This window comes from Lepus europaeus, chromosome 7 (genome assembly GCF_033115175.1).
Source record: "Lepus europaeus isolate LE1 chromosome 7, mLepTim1.pri, whole genome shotgun sequence".
Taxonomy (NCBI): domain Eukaryota; kingdom Metazoa; phylum Chordata; class Mammalia; order Lagomorpha; family Leporidae; genus Lepus; species Lepus europaeus.
In genome coordinates this window covers 53,062,744-53,077,514 of record NC_084833.1, presented here as the reverse complement: position 1 = coordinate 53,077,514, position 14,771 = coordinate 53,062,744, and the positions used below count along the sequence as shown (strand labels likewise).

The 14,771-nt window shown below is 51.9% G+C and overlaps 1 protein-coding gene across 4 annotated transcripts in view; it reads left to right on the top strand.

Annotated features, from left to right (window-relative positions):
• LOC133763168 (F-actin-monooxygenase MICAL2) overlaps nt 1–14,771 on the top strand; it is a 138,873-nt gene that overhangs the window by 36,094 nt on the left and 88,008 nt on the right. For all 4 annotated transcript variants that reach the window (XM_062196487.1, XM_062196490.1, XM_062196488.1 and 1 more), the window contains exon 3: nt 8,235–8,574. In XM_062196487.1, coding sequence (XP_062052471.1) covers nt 8,311–8,574 — 264 coding nt within the window. In that variant the 5' untranslated portion in view covers nt 8,235–8,310. The remainder of the gene's footprint in view (nt 1–8,234; nt 8,575–14,771) is intronic.

The following is a 14,771-nucleotide window of genomic DNA, read 5'->3' as shown; positions in this document are numbered from 1 at the left end:
CAGCTGCCCTGCCTGAGAACAGTAAGCGTGGCACAAGTCAGACGTTGTTTCTGTAAGTAGGGGAAGCCTCTGCGCATGACCCTGGGGTTCTCCTAGTGCTTCTAAAGGATTCCTAGCCAGAGTCCTGGAGGCTGCTTTCAGTCAACCAAAAATATGCCCAGCCCTGACTTTGAGGGACATGGTCTTGTCCAGTCACAGCCAGTATTTGCCTCCCTCTGAGCCTGATGCTCACCTGGGCCTGTCCTCGGAGACTTCAGGGAGTCTGCTCCCCCCAGGCAAGAAAGGTCCCTGCTGTGCCGGCGGTGCTGTACAGGAGCCGGCAGCACACAGGTTCCTCCCGTGCAGGCTGACGGGAGGAAGGTCCTGGGAGCTGAGACCCAGGAGCCAGGACCCCTCCCCCCTCCCCCCTGCTGTTAGAGCAGACATCACAGGTGCTTGGTCAGGGTGCTGGGAGCCTGGGGAAGCCTCGGGAACCTGTCGGCCTGAGCTTCTGTAGGCTTTCTGGGGCAGATGAGATTTGGGAGGAAGAATGAGAGAGGCCGGGAGGACCTAAAAAATGACTTCACTTTACAAAACAACAAACTGCAGGTTCTTTCACGGCTGTAATGACTCATTTTCTTACTACATTTGAACTCAGAAGGATTTTAGGAAATTAACCCCATTGTTAATTAGGCCGCATATTTGGGACTCTGGTCTTGGGCAGCTCCCACTATTATGTGGTGGTGGCGATTTTGTATGCATTTTGTTTTTGTTTTTTTTTTTGTGGTAAAATATGCAAAATGAAATTTACCATTTTAACCATTCATTTTATTTTAAAAACTTAAGATGCAGAAGGACAGAGAGATTGAGAGAATTCTCAACCACTAGTTCACTCCCCAAATGCCCACAACAACAAGCCAGGGCTGGGCTGGGCCAAAGTCAAGAGCTGGGGACTCAGTGCAGGCCTCCCAAGTGGGTGGCAAGGACCAGTCTGTTCGTCTGTTTTTCAGAATAGTTTTAAATTTACAAAACCAAAATTGTGAAGAGGTGCAAAGAATTACCATCTACCCTACACCCAGCTCCCCATTGTTAACATATTATTATATTTGTTTTTTATTTTATGTATTTTAAAGGCAGAATTATGGAGAGCAGGAGATAGAGAGAAAGAGACAGAAAAAAATATCTTCCATCCACTGGTTCATTCCCCAGAAGGTCATAATGGCAGGGGGGCTGGGCTGGTCCAAAGCCAGGAGCCAGGAGCTTCTTCTAGGTCTCTCACGTGGGTGCAGGGACCCAAGCACTTAGGCCACCCTGCACTGCTCTCCCAGGCACATTAGCAGGGAGTCGGGTGGGAAGTAGAGCAGTTAACACAAACTGGCACCTGTATGGAATGCGAGCACTGCAGATGGCAGCTTAACCTTCTATGCCACAGCACTGGCCCCACTGTACCTTTTTTTTTTTTTTTTTTAAAGATTTATCTATTTATTTGAAAGGCAGACTCACAGAGAGGCAGAGAGAGAGAGAGAGAGAGAGAGAGAGAGAAAGATCTTCCATCTGCTGGTTCACTCCCCAAATGGCTGCAATGGCTGGATCTGGGCCCATCCAAAGCCAGGAGCTTCTCTGTGGTCTCCCATGCGGGTGCAGGGGCCCAAGGACTTGGATCATCTTCTTCATTCCATGGCATGGTTCTTTGGAAGGGGTCCAAAGCTGGGGGTTCCATGTTCCAGAGAGCAGAGCTGGAGAGGCCAACACAGCCCTGGGGCTCTTGCCCCAGACAGGTTAGAATTTAAGCCAGCTCACTATGTGCAGTGTGTGGGCTGCGTGCAAGGTGGCTTTTCTCTTTCCTGGAGAAAGACATCACTGCTAGCATTGAGGAGCCCAGTGGGGCCTCGGATGCGGAGTCCCTCTGAGTGCCGAGCACCTGTGAGACCTGAGGAGGACGATGCACGGAGCACCTCTCCTGTGCTGGGACTGACAAGGAAGCGGCGCCTGGACCTGGAATACATCCTTAGGAGGGATTATCAAGGTCATGCATAGCTCCAGTAGGTAATTTGGGAAATGCAGGAAAGCACTACCTGTACTTTATTGTTTGGCTGCATCATTGCGCGTCAGGCCATACCTGGTGATTGACACTCGTAGATTCTCCAAGCCCCAAAGAGCTGCCAGGCTGTGCCAATCGAGCCTGCACACGGTGGCTTCAGGAAAGGCAAGCCGCACCGTTTCTGTACATGTGGCTTGCCTAGGCTGGAGGCTAACGGTGTGGACTGCCAAGCGGTAGGAACTGGGCTGTTTTCACAGCATCCCTGCACGGAACCTGTGAGATGGCGGGGAAGTCACCTACCCTGGGAAACCTCTGATTCTGTCTCGTGATGCTGGTTAGCAGAGATAGCAGCTGCAAAGGGCTGGGCACAGGGCACGCCTGGCCCCCAGGGAGCACCTGAGCAGTGACAGTGTCAGTGTTCTCTGCAAGGTGATGGGGAGGCAGGCAGCTGCTGGAACCCAGGTCTCCCCCTGCACAGGCCAGACCTCCTCCCGACTCAGAGGCCTTACTTCTCCTAGATTAAGGTCCTAGAAGAGAGGCTGAGTGGTACAGGAGGGCCTGTGAGTGCTGGTGAGAAGTCCTAGTGGAGAATTTTAAAAATACATGTACTAGTATACATACACGTATACACATGTGCATGTGTGAGGGTGTTTCCAAAAGTTCACAGAGAATGCAATTAGACTTAGTTAGTTGCAAAATATTTAAAATCTGTACTTTTAAAAATTATTCAATTTATTTATTTGAAAGAGTTACAGAGAGGCAGAGGCAGAGAGAGCAAGAAGTCTTCTATCCGCTGGTTCACTCCCCAGATGGTTGCAACAGCTGGAACTGTGCAGATCCGAAGCCAGGAGCCAGGAGCCTCCTCGGGGTCTCCCACAGTGAGTGCAGGGGCCTAGGGACTTGGACAATCCTCCACTGCCTTCCCAGGCCATAGCAGAGAGATGGATAGGAGATGGAGCAGCCAGGACCCTAACTGGTGCCCATATGGGTTGCTGGCATGGCAGGCAGCAGCTTTACCCGCTATGCCACAGGGACAGTCTCTGTATACTTTTTTCATGAACTTTTTGTCTTGCCTAGATTTTCAAAATTTTTGCAAACAACTGAAATTATCTTTTAATTTCATTTTCCATAAACATTTTGAAGTACCCACATATAAATACATACATGCATATGCATGTACATGTATATATATATATGTACATATATATATATATGGGGGATCTTCAAAAACTTCATGAAAAATGCATATTATAAAACTATGCATGGATTTCAAAATATATTTGCATACCAATAAACTAAAAATCTTTTTATTAATTTGAAAGACAGATTCCCCAGCTGTTGATTCACTCCCCACATGGCCACAACAGCCAGTGCTGGGCCAGGCCAAAGCCAAGAACTGGGGACTCAACTCAGATCTCCAATGTGGGTGGTGGGACCCAAGTACTTGAGCCTTCACCTGCTGCCTCCCAAGGTGTGCATTAACAGGAGCTGGGACTCGAACCTAGGCACTTGCATATGGGATGTAGGTGTCCTAAGCAGCACCGTAACCACTCTACCCATACGTTTCTTTGAATTCCATTTTTCCATGAGCTCTCTGAAGTATCCTCATCCACACATACAGATATATATATCCACATATTCACTCTCAAAGAGCACTGGGCCCTCTGGGCCTCTTTCCTGGCACTGTGACAGCTCAGCACACAGATGCCTCCTGGCACCGGGCAGTGAGACCCTGGGGACAAGGGGGAACCCCGGGGCTGTGCTGGGCCTGGCCCTGTGAGCAGCTAGCTCCAAGAGGCAGTGGACAGCACAGAGGAGGAAGGAACATGGGAGGCCCTTCAGGGCAGCCCAGCGGGGTCCGCTCACCACTGCAGAGCAGGAAGAGAGCTCTCCGTGGTGGAGCATCATAGAAGGCTGGGCCTGCCATGGACCTGGAGTCCCTTCCCGGCACTCCCATTCCAGAACAGCTGGGCTAGAGCGAGTGCAGGCTCCGCTGCAGCCCGGGGACCTTGTGAGGGCCTTTGCAGTGAGTCTCTGCTTGCTTTCCCATGAGTCTTTCCAGGGAGGGGTTTCTGACAGCCCATGGAAGAGGACTCTGCATTTGTGGGTACAGCCTGCACAGAGAGGGCTTCAGCTTCCTGGGGGTGATTGCGAGGCCAAAACCAGGACCATCAGAGACAGAATTTCTCTCTCTGGGACTAAGAAGAGATGATGCCATTGAGTCTGTGCTCCAGACACAGGAGGCAGGGATAGAGCAGGGCACCCTCCACTTGTGCTGGGACACCTAGCTGGCAGGAGATTGCAAGGAGGACAAGGTGGCCCTGTCAGTTCCTTCCGGACCCTGCAGTTACCCCGTTGGGTTCAGGTTGGCTGTCTAGAGCCCCAGTAGATGGAAGGTCATGCCTTCTGGGCTAGGTAGGAGGGTGGGTGAAGCAGACCCCACCTGTGTGCCAGGTGCTCCTGCCCATGCTGGGCTCTGCAGAGGTGTGCTGTGCGCGGGAGACATCTCCCACTGCCTGGACCCTGTCTCCCTCTCTCATGTGCTCAGGGACTCTGCCCAGCCCTCGAATTTGTCTCCCAACTGTTTACCAACGCTTCGCCTGCAATCCCAGGCCCTGAGCTTTAATTTGCAGAGAGCAGAGGCAGGGGAAGGGAGTTGCTTTGTGACTCATGAAGTCACATAGGCAGGACAGCAGCAGAACCACAAATAAGGGACTGCAGTTGGCAAAAACCAGACTGCTTCAAGGCTATTCTTGGAAGCTAAAGCATCACGTCTTGTTTCTTCCCAGAAAGTACAGAAACCTTTCATGTTTCTGGCTAGTTGGTTTTATTTCTATTTCATACCGAACTCCAAAAAGCTGACAGCAGGGAGACTTCAGCCAGAGACAGTCACCCAGGATCCTCTGATTGAACAAACCTTGAGCATTTAGGACCCAGGGAAGGGTATGCCCCGAACACACCAGTTCTGCAGGAGAAAGGCCTGAAGTTCACTTACTGACTGCTTCTAAGAACAAGGTCGGCCTTTCTACTTCATGCTCGACACCGCCCTGTGCTCTGTGTCTTTTCAGGTCCATTACCCGGGAAAACTCTGGGTCCTACTTTATGTATGGGAAATTTAAAACTCGAAAGTTAAGTGGTCTGTCCCTGGCTACACATCTAGGAATCGCTCTCTTAAATTAAAGGCTGTGTCCTCTGGTTTTATTGTGCATACAACTCCTGGGCCCGGGAGGTTAGGCAGCCAGGAATCATGTTCCTTTGTCCCTTCCTTTTAATTTAATGGTGTTAGGGCCATTTGAAGGATAGTAATGAATGCAAATTATCGTGGGACTGCCAAGTGCTACATCCATCGCAACCCCAATCTCATTTATCCCCCACAGCCCTATGAAGGGAAAGGTGGCATCCCCATTTCCCAGATGAGAAAATTGAGGCAGAGACAGATGCGTTAACTTGCCTAGCATTACACAGTGAGCAAGTGCCTGAGATTGGATGCACTCCCAAGCTTGCCCGACTCCACGTGTTCTGACGTTCCCCTGCAGGGTAGCTGCCCGCTATGGGTATCAGACATTTTTAAGGTCTTTGGCTTGAATTGGAAAGCTGGTTTGAAAGGTTAGCATAGACTGTTTAGCTCCAGGGAGGCAGGTCTCAGCCTGGTACGGGCTGCTGGGGTACATGTCCAAGGCTGTCCTTATCTGCTCCTGTCCAGCCATCTCCCCCCACCTCCTCTTATCTCGCTCTAGATAAGAGCTGGTTCCTGCAGCTCCCACGCCCACCCAGAGCCCTCAGCACCACCCTTGGCTCTTTCTCTGCTGCAGCCCAAGATTAAGTTGTTCATTTTTCTCTGGGGGGAGGAAGGGCGGCACTTGGGGCTAAGAGGAGACAGGTTCTTCCAGTTTGTAAATTATTGTCTGGGAGTCAGGTCTGGCTTGATACTTGTAACCAGTGCATGATTTTAGACCAGGAGGAGGTGGCAACTTGGAGACCTGATTTACAAGAGGATTTTTTTCAAACCCATGCATCCCTTTTCCCCAACCCTCCCCCACCTCCGTTCAAGTCTGCACGGCATGGTTGCCACATTCCCAGATTCCCAGCCGGGTTCCCAGGCCCGGCTCGGCCTCCACTCGTGTCTCTCTCTTGCCCTTTTCACAGCCCTCACAGCCAGGTGGAGGTGATCAGTCAGCTCTTACAAAAGTAGAAACGAGGCTTTTATGAGGCCACGCTGAGCTCTGGACCCAGCTCCCGGAGCTCCACACGTGGTCTCCTGTGCCCCACTGCCCAGGCTCAGAAAGGCCCATCTCCAAACAGTCGAATTCACGGGGCCTGTACTGGTCGGCCAGCTACCACCTCCTTTGCTCAAGGCTGGGTGCGGGGTGGTCCCCAAGATGGATAAAGTGTGAACAGGCTCTGCAAAACAAGCCAGCACTTCTTTCTGCCGGTGCCATCTGGGTGGCGAGTGTAGCACGAGGAGGGGATGTTGAGACAGAGGAGGCAGTGTTTATGTGAGTGATGCCAAAGCAAGCACCGTGAACATCAAAGAAGCCGAGCGAGGGTCTGTGTAGAAATCCATGCTTCTGCTGTTCCTCCCGTGGGCCCTCTGCAGTCCTTGCGGCTCTGCTGGCACCTCCTGCTCGGGGCCCCTGTACTTGGCTCTCATCCCACAAGCACTTGCCTGTTGTCTGGTGATCAACTCTGGACCCACCTGTCTTCCTCCACAGGCCGGGCCTGACCCACTCTGTATGTCCAGCACCTAGGGGAATGCTGGTCTCCAGTTAAGACACCAGTAATCGTTGCTGAATGAATAAGAGATTAGGGAGGAAGATAAACACGGGCTTTGCCCATTACTATTATAAAGCCAACTCCAGCCTGTGCCCATGATAATTGCTGCCGTGGCTGAGAGCCACCCTGAGGGCCTGGTGCTCCCAGTGCTTGCTGGCCTCCTCTCCCAGGCCCTGCAGGGAGTTCAGCCTGCAGACCCCCTCAACCCACTGGACAGCAGGCCCAGGGCCAGTCCCTCCACCCTGGTCTTCTTGCACTAGCTTTGGATTTTTGAAAAGGAGCTAGTGCACTGGAAAATCGGTCCTGCTTAATTTTCGTTCCTTTGTGACTTAAATGGTTTTCTGAAGAAAAAAAATGCCTGAGGTTAGAGTGGCACAGGGAGGGAAAGAGCTGAGGCCAAAACCCAGGCGAGCTATTTTTGTGATGTGAATGAACACCCATCATGCTCTTCCCTTCCATCTGCCTGAGCACTTGTTCCAAGCAGCTCACAGCATGGGCTTGTGGGGCACAGGCACCTGCTGTACTGGACAAAGAGGCCCACGTGTCTGTGTGTGTGTGTGTGTGTGTGGCTCACTGAGGGAGACGGTGTGCTCCCAGCAGGAACCAGCCGGAAGTTGCTGTTGGTCATCTGGGCAGGGGAAAGACTTCCTATCTGCCTGTCTTGGGCCAGGCGGGGTGGTCATGATGCCTAGAGGGGGGGCATGAGTTGGGGATTCTGCTTTTCCATCTCTGTACTGATGTCACGTGGCTGGGTTATGTTCTGAGTGAACCCATCCGCAGCCCTCGGGAGGGAGTTTTCAGCTGTGGTGAATTCTAGTGTCCTTCTCTGGCTTTTCCCTTAGTCACTCTTTCCAGAACCATGTTGCTCATAGCAAGAGTGACCAGGGTGTAACTTTGCATAATCTATAGTGGTTTGCAGTCAGGGAGGAGAGTGGGTTGCTGGGCAGAGAGAGATCACCAGCTGCACTTCATTGCCACGTTGCACATTTTCTGTAGATGGTTTATGGTTAGTATTATTAAGAAGTAAGGTTAATGGACTGGTATGGGGCACAGCAGTTAAATCACCGCTTGGGATGCCTGCTTGCCATATCGGAGCGCCTGGTGTGAGTCTCAGTTCCTCTCCTCAGGTCCAGCCTCCTGCTAGTGCGCACCCTGGGAAGTAGCAGGTGACGGCTCTAGTGCTTGGGTCCCTGCCACCCACATGGGAGACCGGGAATAAACCAACGGATGGAAAATCCATCTCTCCCCCTCTCTCCTTCTCTCCCTCTCCATGCTGTTTCTCTGCCTTTCAAGTAAGAAGGAAAATAAATGTTTTTAAATTTAAAAGTTCAGGTTACTATTTGGTATCTTGAAGGGATTTTACTGTAAAGTCTCAGCACCCATTCCCCCATCCTGCGCTCGTGGCCCACAAAGCTCACCTGTGCCTTCACCTGCTTTGCAGGCGTGTCATTTCTGCGGGTACTTCATGGTGTTCTCCTCTGCCCTGTGCACCTGCTGCTCCGCGCGACTCCTGAACCATGGGAGAAAACGAGGACGAGAAGCAGGCCCAGGCAGGCCAGGTTTTCGAGAACTTCGTCCAGGCTTCCACGTGCAAAGGTACCCTGCAGGCCTTCAACATCCTCACCCGTCAGCTGGACCTAGACCCTCTGGACCACAGAAACTTCTACTCCAAGCTCAAGTCCAAGGTGACCACATGGAAGGCCAAAGCCCTGTGGTACAAATTGGACAAGCGTGGCTCCCACAAGGAGTATAAGCGGGGGAAGTCGTGCATGAACACCAAGGTAAGGGGAAACCTCATCACGGAGGCTTCTAGCCCTGCAGGGTGCCGGGGCCAACCTTGGGTGGTGAGGGAAGGGCTTGGGAGGTGAAGGGAGGGGTTGCTCTTGTTTGGTAGCTGTGGGGTGATTTCTGTGTTTTGTTCGGTTGAGGGTTCCTTTGCCTATGTGCCCAGCTTACCCTGGCTGGGAGGTCCCATCTTACCCTGGGGGCCTCTGCATCTCTCTGGTGCTGCCTCCAAGGGAGGGAAATGAAAGCTGAGGTTGAGGGGAGGGTGTCAGAGACCTGACCTCATCCTTCTGGGACCATATCTTGCTGGGACTGCTACGACTTGTAATATCTACAGTTTATCATTAAGAAGCTTTTGGGCTCTGGGTGCTTGATGTCCATGATCTCGCTGGCACCCTCTGTAGACCCCTGGGCCGTGTTGGAGATGCAGAAACTGAGGACTGGTTCTCTTGTTTGAGGGCACACAGCTGGAGGGCAACCTTGGTTTGTCCCAAATCCCACGGAGAGGTGTAATTAAGGAGTTCTCTTCCCCCAGGAACAAACGTTTCAGAAAGATCCCTGGGTGTTGTAGCAGTGGGCTAAGAAGTGGGTCTTTGGCCCTTACTGCCTCTTCCTCTCTCTCTCTCTCTCTCTCTCTCTCTCTCTCTCTCTCTCTCTCTCTCTCTTTTTCTGCTGACCCCTGCTCCCACCCCCCACTCTCCCTGGATCGTTTCTGTGCTCAGGATCCCAATGGGAGCTAACCCTCTGCAAGCTAAGGAAGTGTCAGTGAACGGGGCTGACAGAGCCCCACGGGCCTGATATCCCTCAAGTGCCCCCCAGCACATGGGACAGCCAGAAGTCAAGGTTTCCCTGCGGGCCCTTGGGGGCCGTTGGCCCTGGGCGCTGGTCCAGGCTGTGTGTTTAGGTTAAAATCCAACGCGCTGCATTTAGACCTCACAAGAGGTGGCTGAGCCAGAACCCTCGGAATTCCAGTCGGTGCCAATCCCAGGACAAGGGGATTGAACTCTCCATGGCAATGGGGACTGTTGTGCTTTTGTTTTGGTGATGGGGAGCTGGTGAGTCCGCCCTGGGACACGGCTACTTTCCACTGCCCCTAGGGAGACAGCTGCCAAGCTCCTGTGAGCCTGGGGTGCAGAGGCTGGCTGGAGCATGGGAGTGCATTCCAACAGTCTGAAACAAACAGTCGCTTCAGCCCAGGACATGCCACCCATCCTGGCAGTGCTGCCCATAACCCGCTGCCATGCCGCACCTCCAGCCTCAGGCAGAGGAGATGTGGTGGTGGGAGAAAAGGAGGGGGGAGCGGTGTTGGGACCCATGTCCTGGGTGCTGCTCCTTCCAGTGCCTCCCTTCCTGCTTGTTTTAATTTCATGGTCTTAGTTCACTGGGCAGTGAGTTAGAGGAAGGAGAAGTTTCTGGTTTTAAAGGTGTCACCCTTCTCAGTAACTGTTCATGGTTTGGAAAAGTCCTATAGAAGCCAGGTGGCTCCGCTACGTATGTTCTCATGGTGTTTTTAGGGTTCCTGTTGAATTAGGCAACACCCCTGCTCTGAACGTCCAATGCATTGTGGCCACTGGGGGACTGCCTTGGCGCTCTGAAGACCCTCTGCGGAGTCAGCTGGCAGAGGGGTGGGGTGGAAGGCTGGCGGGAGCAAGATGCTCTTATTCCAGAGACCACTCACTGGTTGGTTGCCTCACCCGTGGGGCCAGCCCTCATCTCACGAGCTTCGATGGCTCCAGCTGGAAGCGTGCTGGCATCTTGTGGCTGGCAGGTCATCACAGGCAAAGTTAGTGATGCTAAGCAGAAGTGGCTTTCGCCTGGGGATTGTTAAGTCTTCCTTACAAAGACATTTGGAAATTGTGATAGCCCGATGTTCATCCAGATCCACCTGGCCACGGGGGTGAGGGAGACACAGTGCACTGTGAGCACGGATTCTGACTGTGTGAGCTGCGCATCACAGAACCGCAGCGCAGGTTAACCGAACAAAACTGGAAATCATTAACTCATGTGAACCGGAAGGTCCGGACCGGTCAGGTTCCTTCTCTTTCCATCTGCATCTTGGACGTTTCGCTGTGTGGCCTCTGTTCTTCCCTCCCGCAAACAGATTTTTCTTTTGACAATAAGTGGCTTCTCATTCACATCTTTTTAGCTCTGTGATCCCAAAGGCTAGGATCATTCTCATTCTCTTCTGGCTCAGAACTGAAAAATATCTCTAGGCAAGGATTCTGATTGGCCGGTGTCTGGATTGAGTATGGCTCCTGTGACTGACAGCATTGGCCAGCATCACCTGATAGATGACACGAGGGAGGGGCAGCCCAGGGATATGGGGGTACAGAGCAGCCCCAGCTGTCCTCTATGGAGAGTGTTTGCATTCTGGTTATGGTTTCGGCCCACCCCTTGTGGGATTCAGGGGTGCACGGTTAACTCTCAGCTCTAAGAAGCAGTTCTTGAATGACAGGAGGAAGGGGCGGGGCCCAGGGATATGGGGGTACAGAGCAGCCCCAGCTGTCCTCTATGGAGAGTGTTTGCATTCTGGTTATGGTTTCGGCCCACCCCTTGTGGGATTCAGGGGTGCACGGTTAACTCTCAGCTCTAAGAAGCAGTTCTTGAATGACAGGAGGAAGGGGCGGGGCCCAGGGATATGGGGGTACAGAGCAGCCCCAGCTGTCCTCTATGGAGAGTGTTTGCATTCTGGTTATGGTTTCGGCCCACCCCTTGTGGGATTCAGGGGTGCACGGTTAACTCTCAGCTCTAAGAAGCAGTTCTTGTACTCCTTGTTGTGAGTCAAGCAAAACACAGGCCAAGGCTGCTGCCTCTCTTCCAACATGAAGAGTGTGGCTCACATACCGCGCTAAGGTATGCCTTGGCCTAACAGTTAGTGCTGAGCATCATCCAGACAGGAGATACGGGGCATGAGCATAGCTGTGGCCGATCACTAGTGCTGAGCCAGGGTGCAGATGGATCGGGACCAGGCACAAAGCCAAGCTCCCGGTGAGCCATGGGTAAAGCAGGAATCAGTGCAGCTCAGGCAGACTCCTGCCTTGACGCTGATGTGGGCACATCTCAGAACCATCTGGAGTGGGGTTGGGTGTCAGCATCGCACATGCAATCACCAGCCCCTGCCACTGTGCTGAGCTCTGTGCTGCACCGTTCACTCCCTCGGTGAGTGTGCGTGCATGCACGTGCTGGGGTGTGTGCTGGGGGTGGCGGCGGTGGGAGACAGGCGACAGAAGTTCTGGTGGAGGTGCCAGAGGACAGGGAGGATGACCTGCCAGGCCGCCAGAGCACTGACTCAGGTGGCGTTGCATAATCTAACTTGGGATCATTGTTTATTATTATTATTTATGAGGGTTTTTGTCAGGCACTTTATGCTTCTTTCCCGGGGTGTGACTCTGTTTGGATAAGAACAGGGTGAACCAAGGCGCAAGCCAGTTAACTCTCTCAGCACTGATGTCAGCGCCGCATTTGGGTGACACCTGGCTCAAGTGTCAAGTGAGTGGCGTTCCCAGGGGAAGCTTGCCAGGAGAACCTGTCATGCATGCTTTGGCATGGGAGCCACCATAATCCCAGATCAGGGATTCTGGTCATTTTTCATGGAAATGCTTCAATGCTGGAAGGAATTTAAGAGCATAGCCTCTGCATTCAGTGGGTGACAAACAGGGAAGCCGGGACACCGAAGCTGGTGAGCGGTATGGCTGAGATTTGGACTCTGGCTTGCTCTTTTATGCTTTGGCTCATTGGCTCATTAACAGGTGTTTCCAGTGCCCTACACCTTCCAACACATTTGGTAGGAAGGAGGTTCAGATGATGAAAAAGTTCTCACTTGAGCTTTCTATAAAGGAGATAGAAGTAATGTAATTATTTGCATATTTATTCACTTACTAAATTATTCATGGGGCGAATAATTGTTGAGTAGCAACTGGGTGTCAGGCTCTTGTCCAGGTATCAGCCACTTGATAGCTCTGTGGCCTCGGGCAAGTTGCTTAACATCTCTGATCTTCAGCAGCATTCTCAGTTAGGGGAGAATAATAGTGGCATCCACTGCACGGAGTTACTGAGAGGAGTGAACTAGCTCATCATCAGAAAGTATCAGCCCTCTGTCTGCATATAGTAAGTGATCAGCGAACATTTAGACCTTAGTAGCATTGATAATCCAAGTGCTTTGAGAGAACCGCATATCCTGGTCTGCAGGACTGTGGTTGGGGTAGTTTGGGAATGCCTCCTGGAAGAGGAGGTATGAGGTGGGGCTTGAGGGGAGTAGGACTTTGCCTTATAGAACTAAAGGGAATATAGGCAGAGGGATGCATGATGGGACAAGGAGTGTGTTGCTTATGTAATGGGAAGGTGGGGGGAAGAGGGTGAGGGCCAGAAAGAGCCGGAAGGATGGATGGCAGGAGGATACCAGGGAGAAAGACCCCTTGAGGTTGGACTGTGGAGGTCTCACCTGGAGAACCACAGACAACAAGCTCCTGACTCCCAGTCCAGGGGTCTTCCTGCCCCCTCCCATGGGCTTGCTCAGTACTCACAGGTAACAAGGCCTGACCAGGTGGCCCTGCACATCACGGCCATACAAACGTGCTTGCAGGAGATGGCTCGTGGACTCCTGTCACCGGCAGAGATGGGACCAGGCTCTCTGAAATGAAAAGCCCGGTGCCATCTTTGTGGAATATATGTCTGTCTTTGGCGAGCGTCCAGCAGGGTCACCCCACACCTTCTGCTCCGGAAGAGGCCCTTTGTCCGTCTCTGCCTCTGCAGTGACCCCTCACTGTCACTGCCTGGGCGCCGCAAAGCATGGCGGGGTGGGCGAGAGGTAGGGGGCGAGGGTGTTAGAGGTGGGAGGGGTGAAGTGGGGGCAGAAGGCTCTATCTCTTGGCCTGGATAAGCCTATCTAACATTCCTGACCTCTGACGTCACGCACGGAGGCTCTGCTGGCACAGGCAGGTGCAGTACCACTTTGCCTAATATGGACAGTTGCAGTTGAGAACTGATAACGCAGAGGTTGGCCCTGGCTGTCCAGACTTCTGAGCTAGAGGAACTGAGCCGTGATGGACTTTGCCTTTGCTCACTTACCTTGACCGTGGACTGCTGGCACGGCTGCACTCAGCAGCAGCCGGCTTGTGTTAGTGACGACACTTGTCATCATGACTGCATGTGGAGCAGCAGGGTTTGCCTAAATGTGTGCCGTGGACAGTACACACGGCCTTCCGTGAACCCCATTCCCAGGGGCATTGTGTGGAGAAGAAAGAGCTCATTTTTAGCGTCTTCACAGGAAGCAGTGTGTCCAGGCTCTTGGTGACTGGCTTTTTAAATGTATTTCACAGACTTTTCATGTTTTCTGAAAAAGACTAATTGTCTTTATTAAATGTCAATCTTTTTAAAAATATTTATTTCTTTTTTATTTGGAAGACAGAGTTAGAGAGACGGGAAGGGGAGGGAGGGAGAGAGGAAGTTCTTCCATCCTCTGATCTACTCCCTAAATGGCTGTAGCGGCCAGAGCTGGGCAAGACCGAAGCCAGGAGCCAGGAATTTCCTCCAGGATTCCCACATGGCTGCAGGGGCCCAAACTCTTGGACCATTCTCTGCTGCCTTCCCAGGTGCCAACAACAGGATGCTGGCACCACAGGCAGCAGCTTCTCCCTGCTAAGCCACAACAGTGGCCCCTGTCTTACTTATAACTGACATAAAAAATTGCACATTTTTATGGTACCATGTGATGTTTCTACATTTACACACTAAGTAATGCCCAATCATGGTAAACACGCCTATGTCCTCTAACATTTAACTTTTCTTTATGATGAAGACTTCCAAAAATCCTTTCTTTGCGTTTTTGATATCTATCTATTTATCTATCTATCTATGTGTGTGTGTATATATATGTATATATATATACATATATATATACCTACCTACATGCATACATATACACAAACACACACATATATATACACATACATATATACACACACGGTTTATTCTCAGCATCTATAAGTCACCCTACTCTGCGATAGAACACCAGAACTTCTTTCTCCTACTTAACTCTTAGTTCCTGTTCAGTTCCCTTCCCCATCATTCCCTCCCCCACTCTCCCCAGCCTCTGGCAACCACCATGATACTCTTCTCTTTTAGAAGGTCCCCTCCTTTATTTTCTGGACACGAGTGAGGTCTGTGTTGTGCAGATGACAAGATTTCCTGCCTT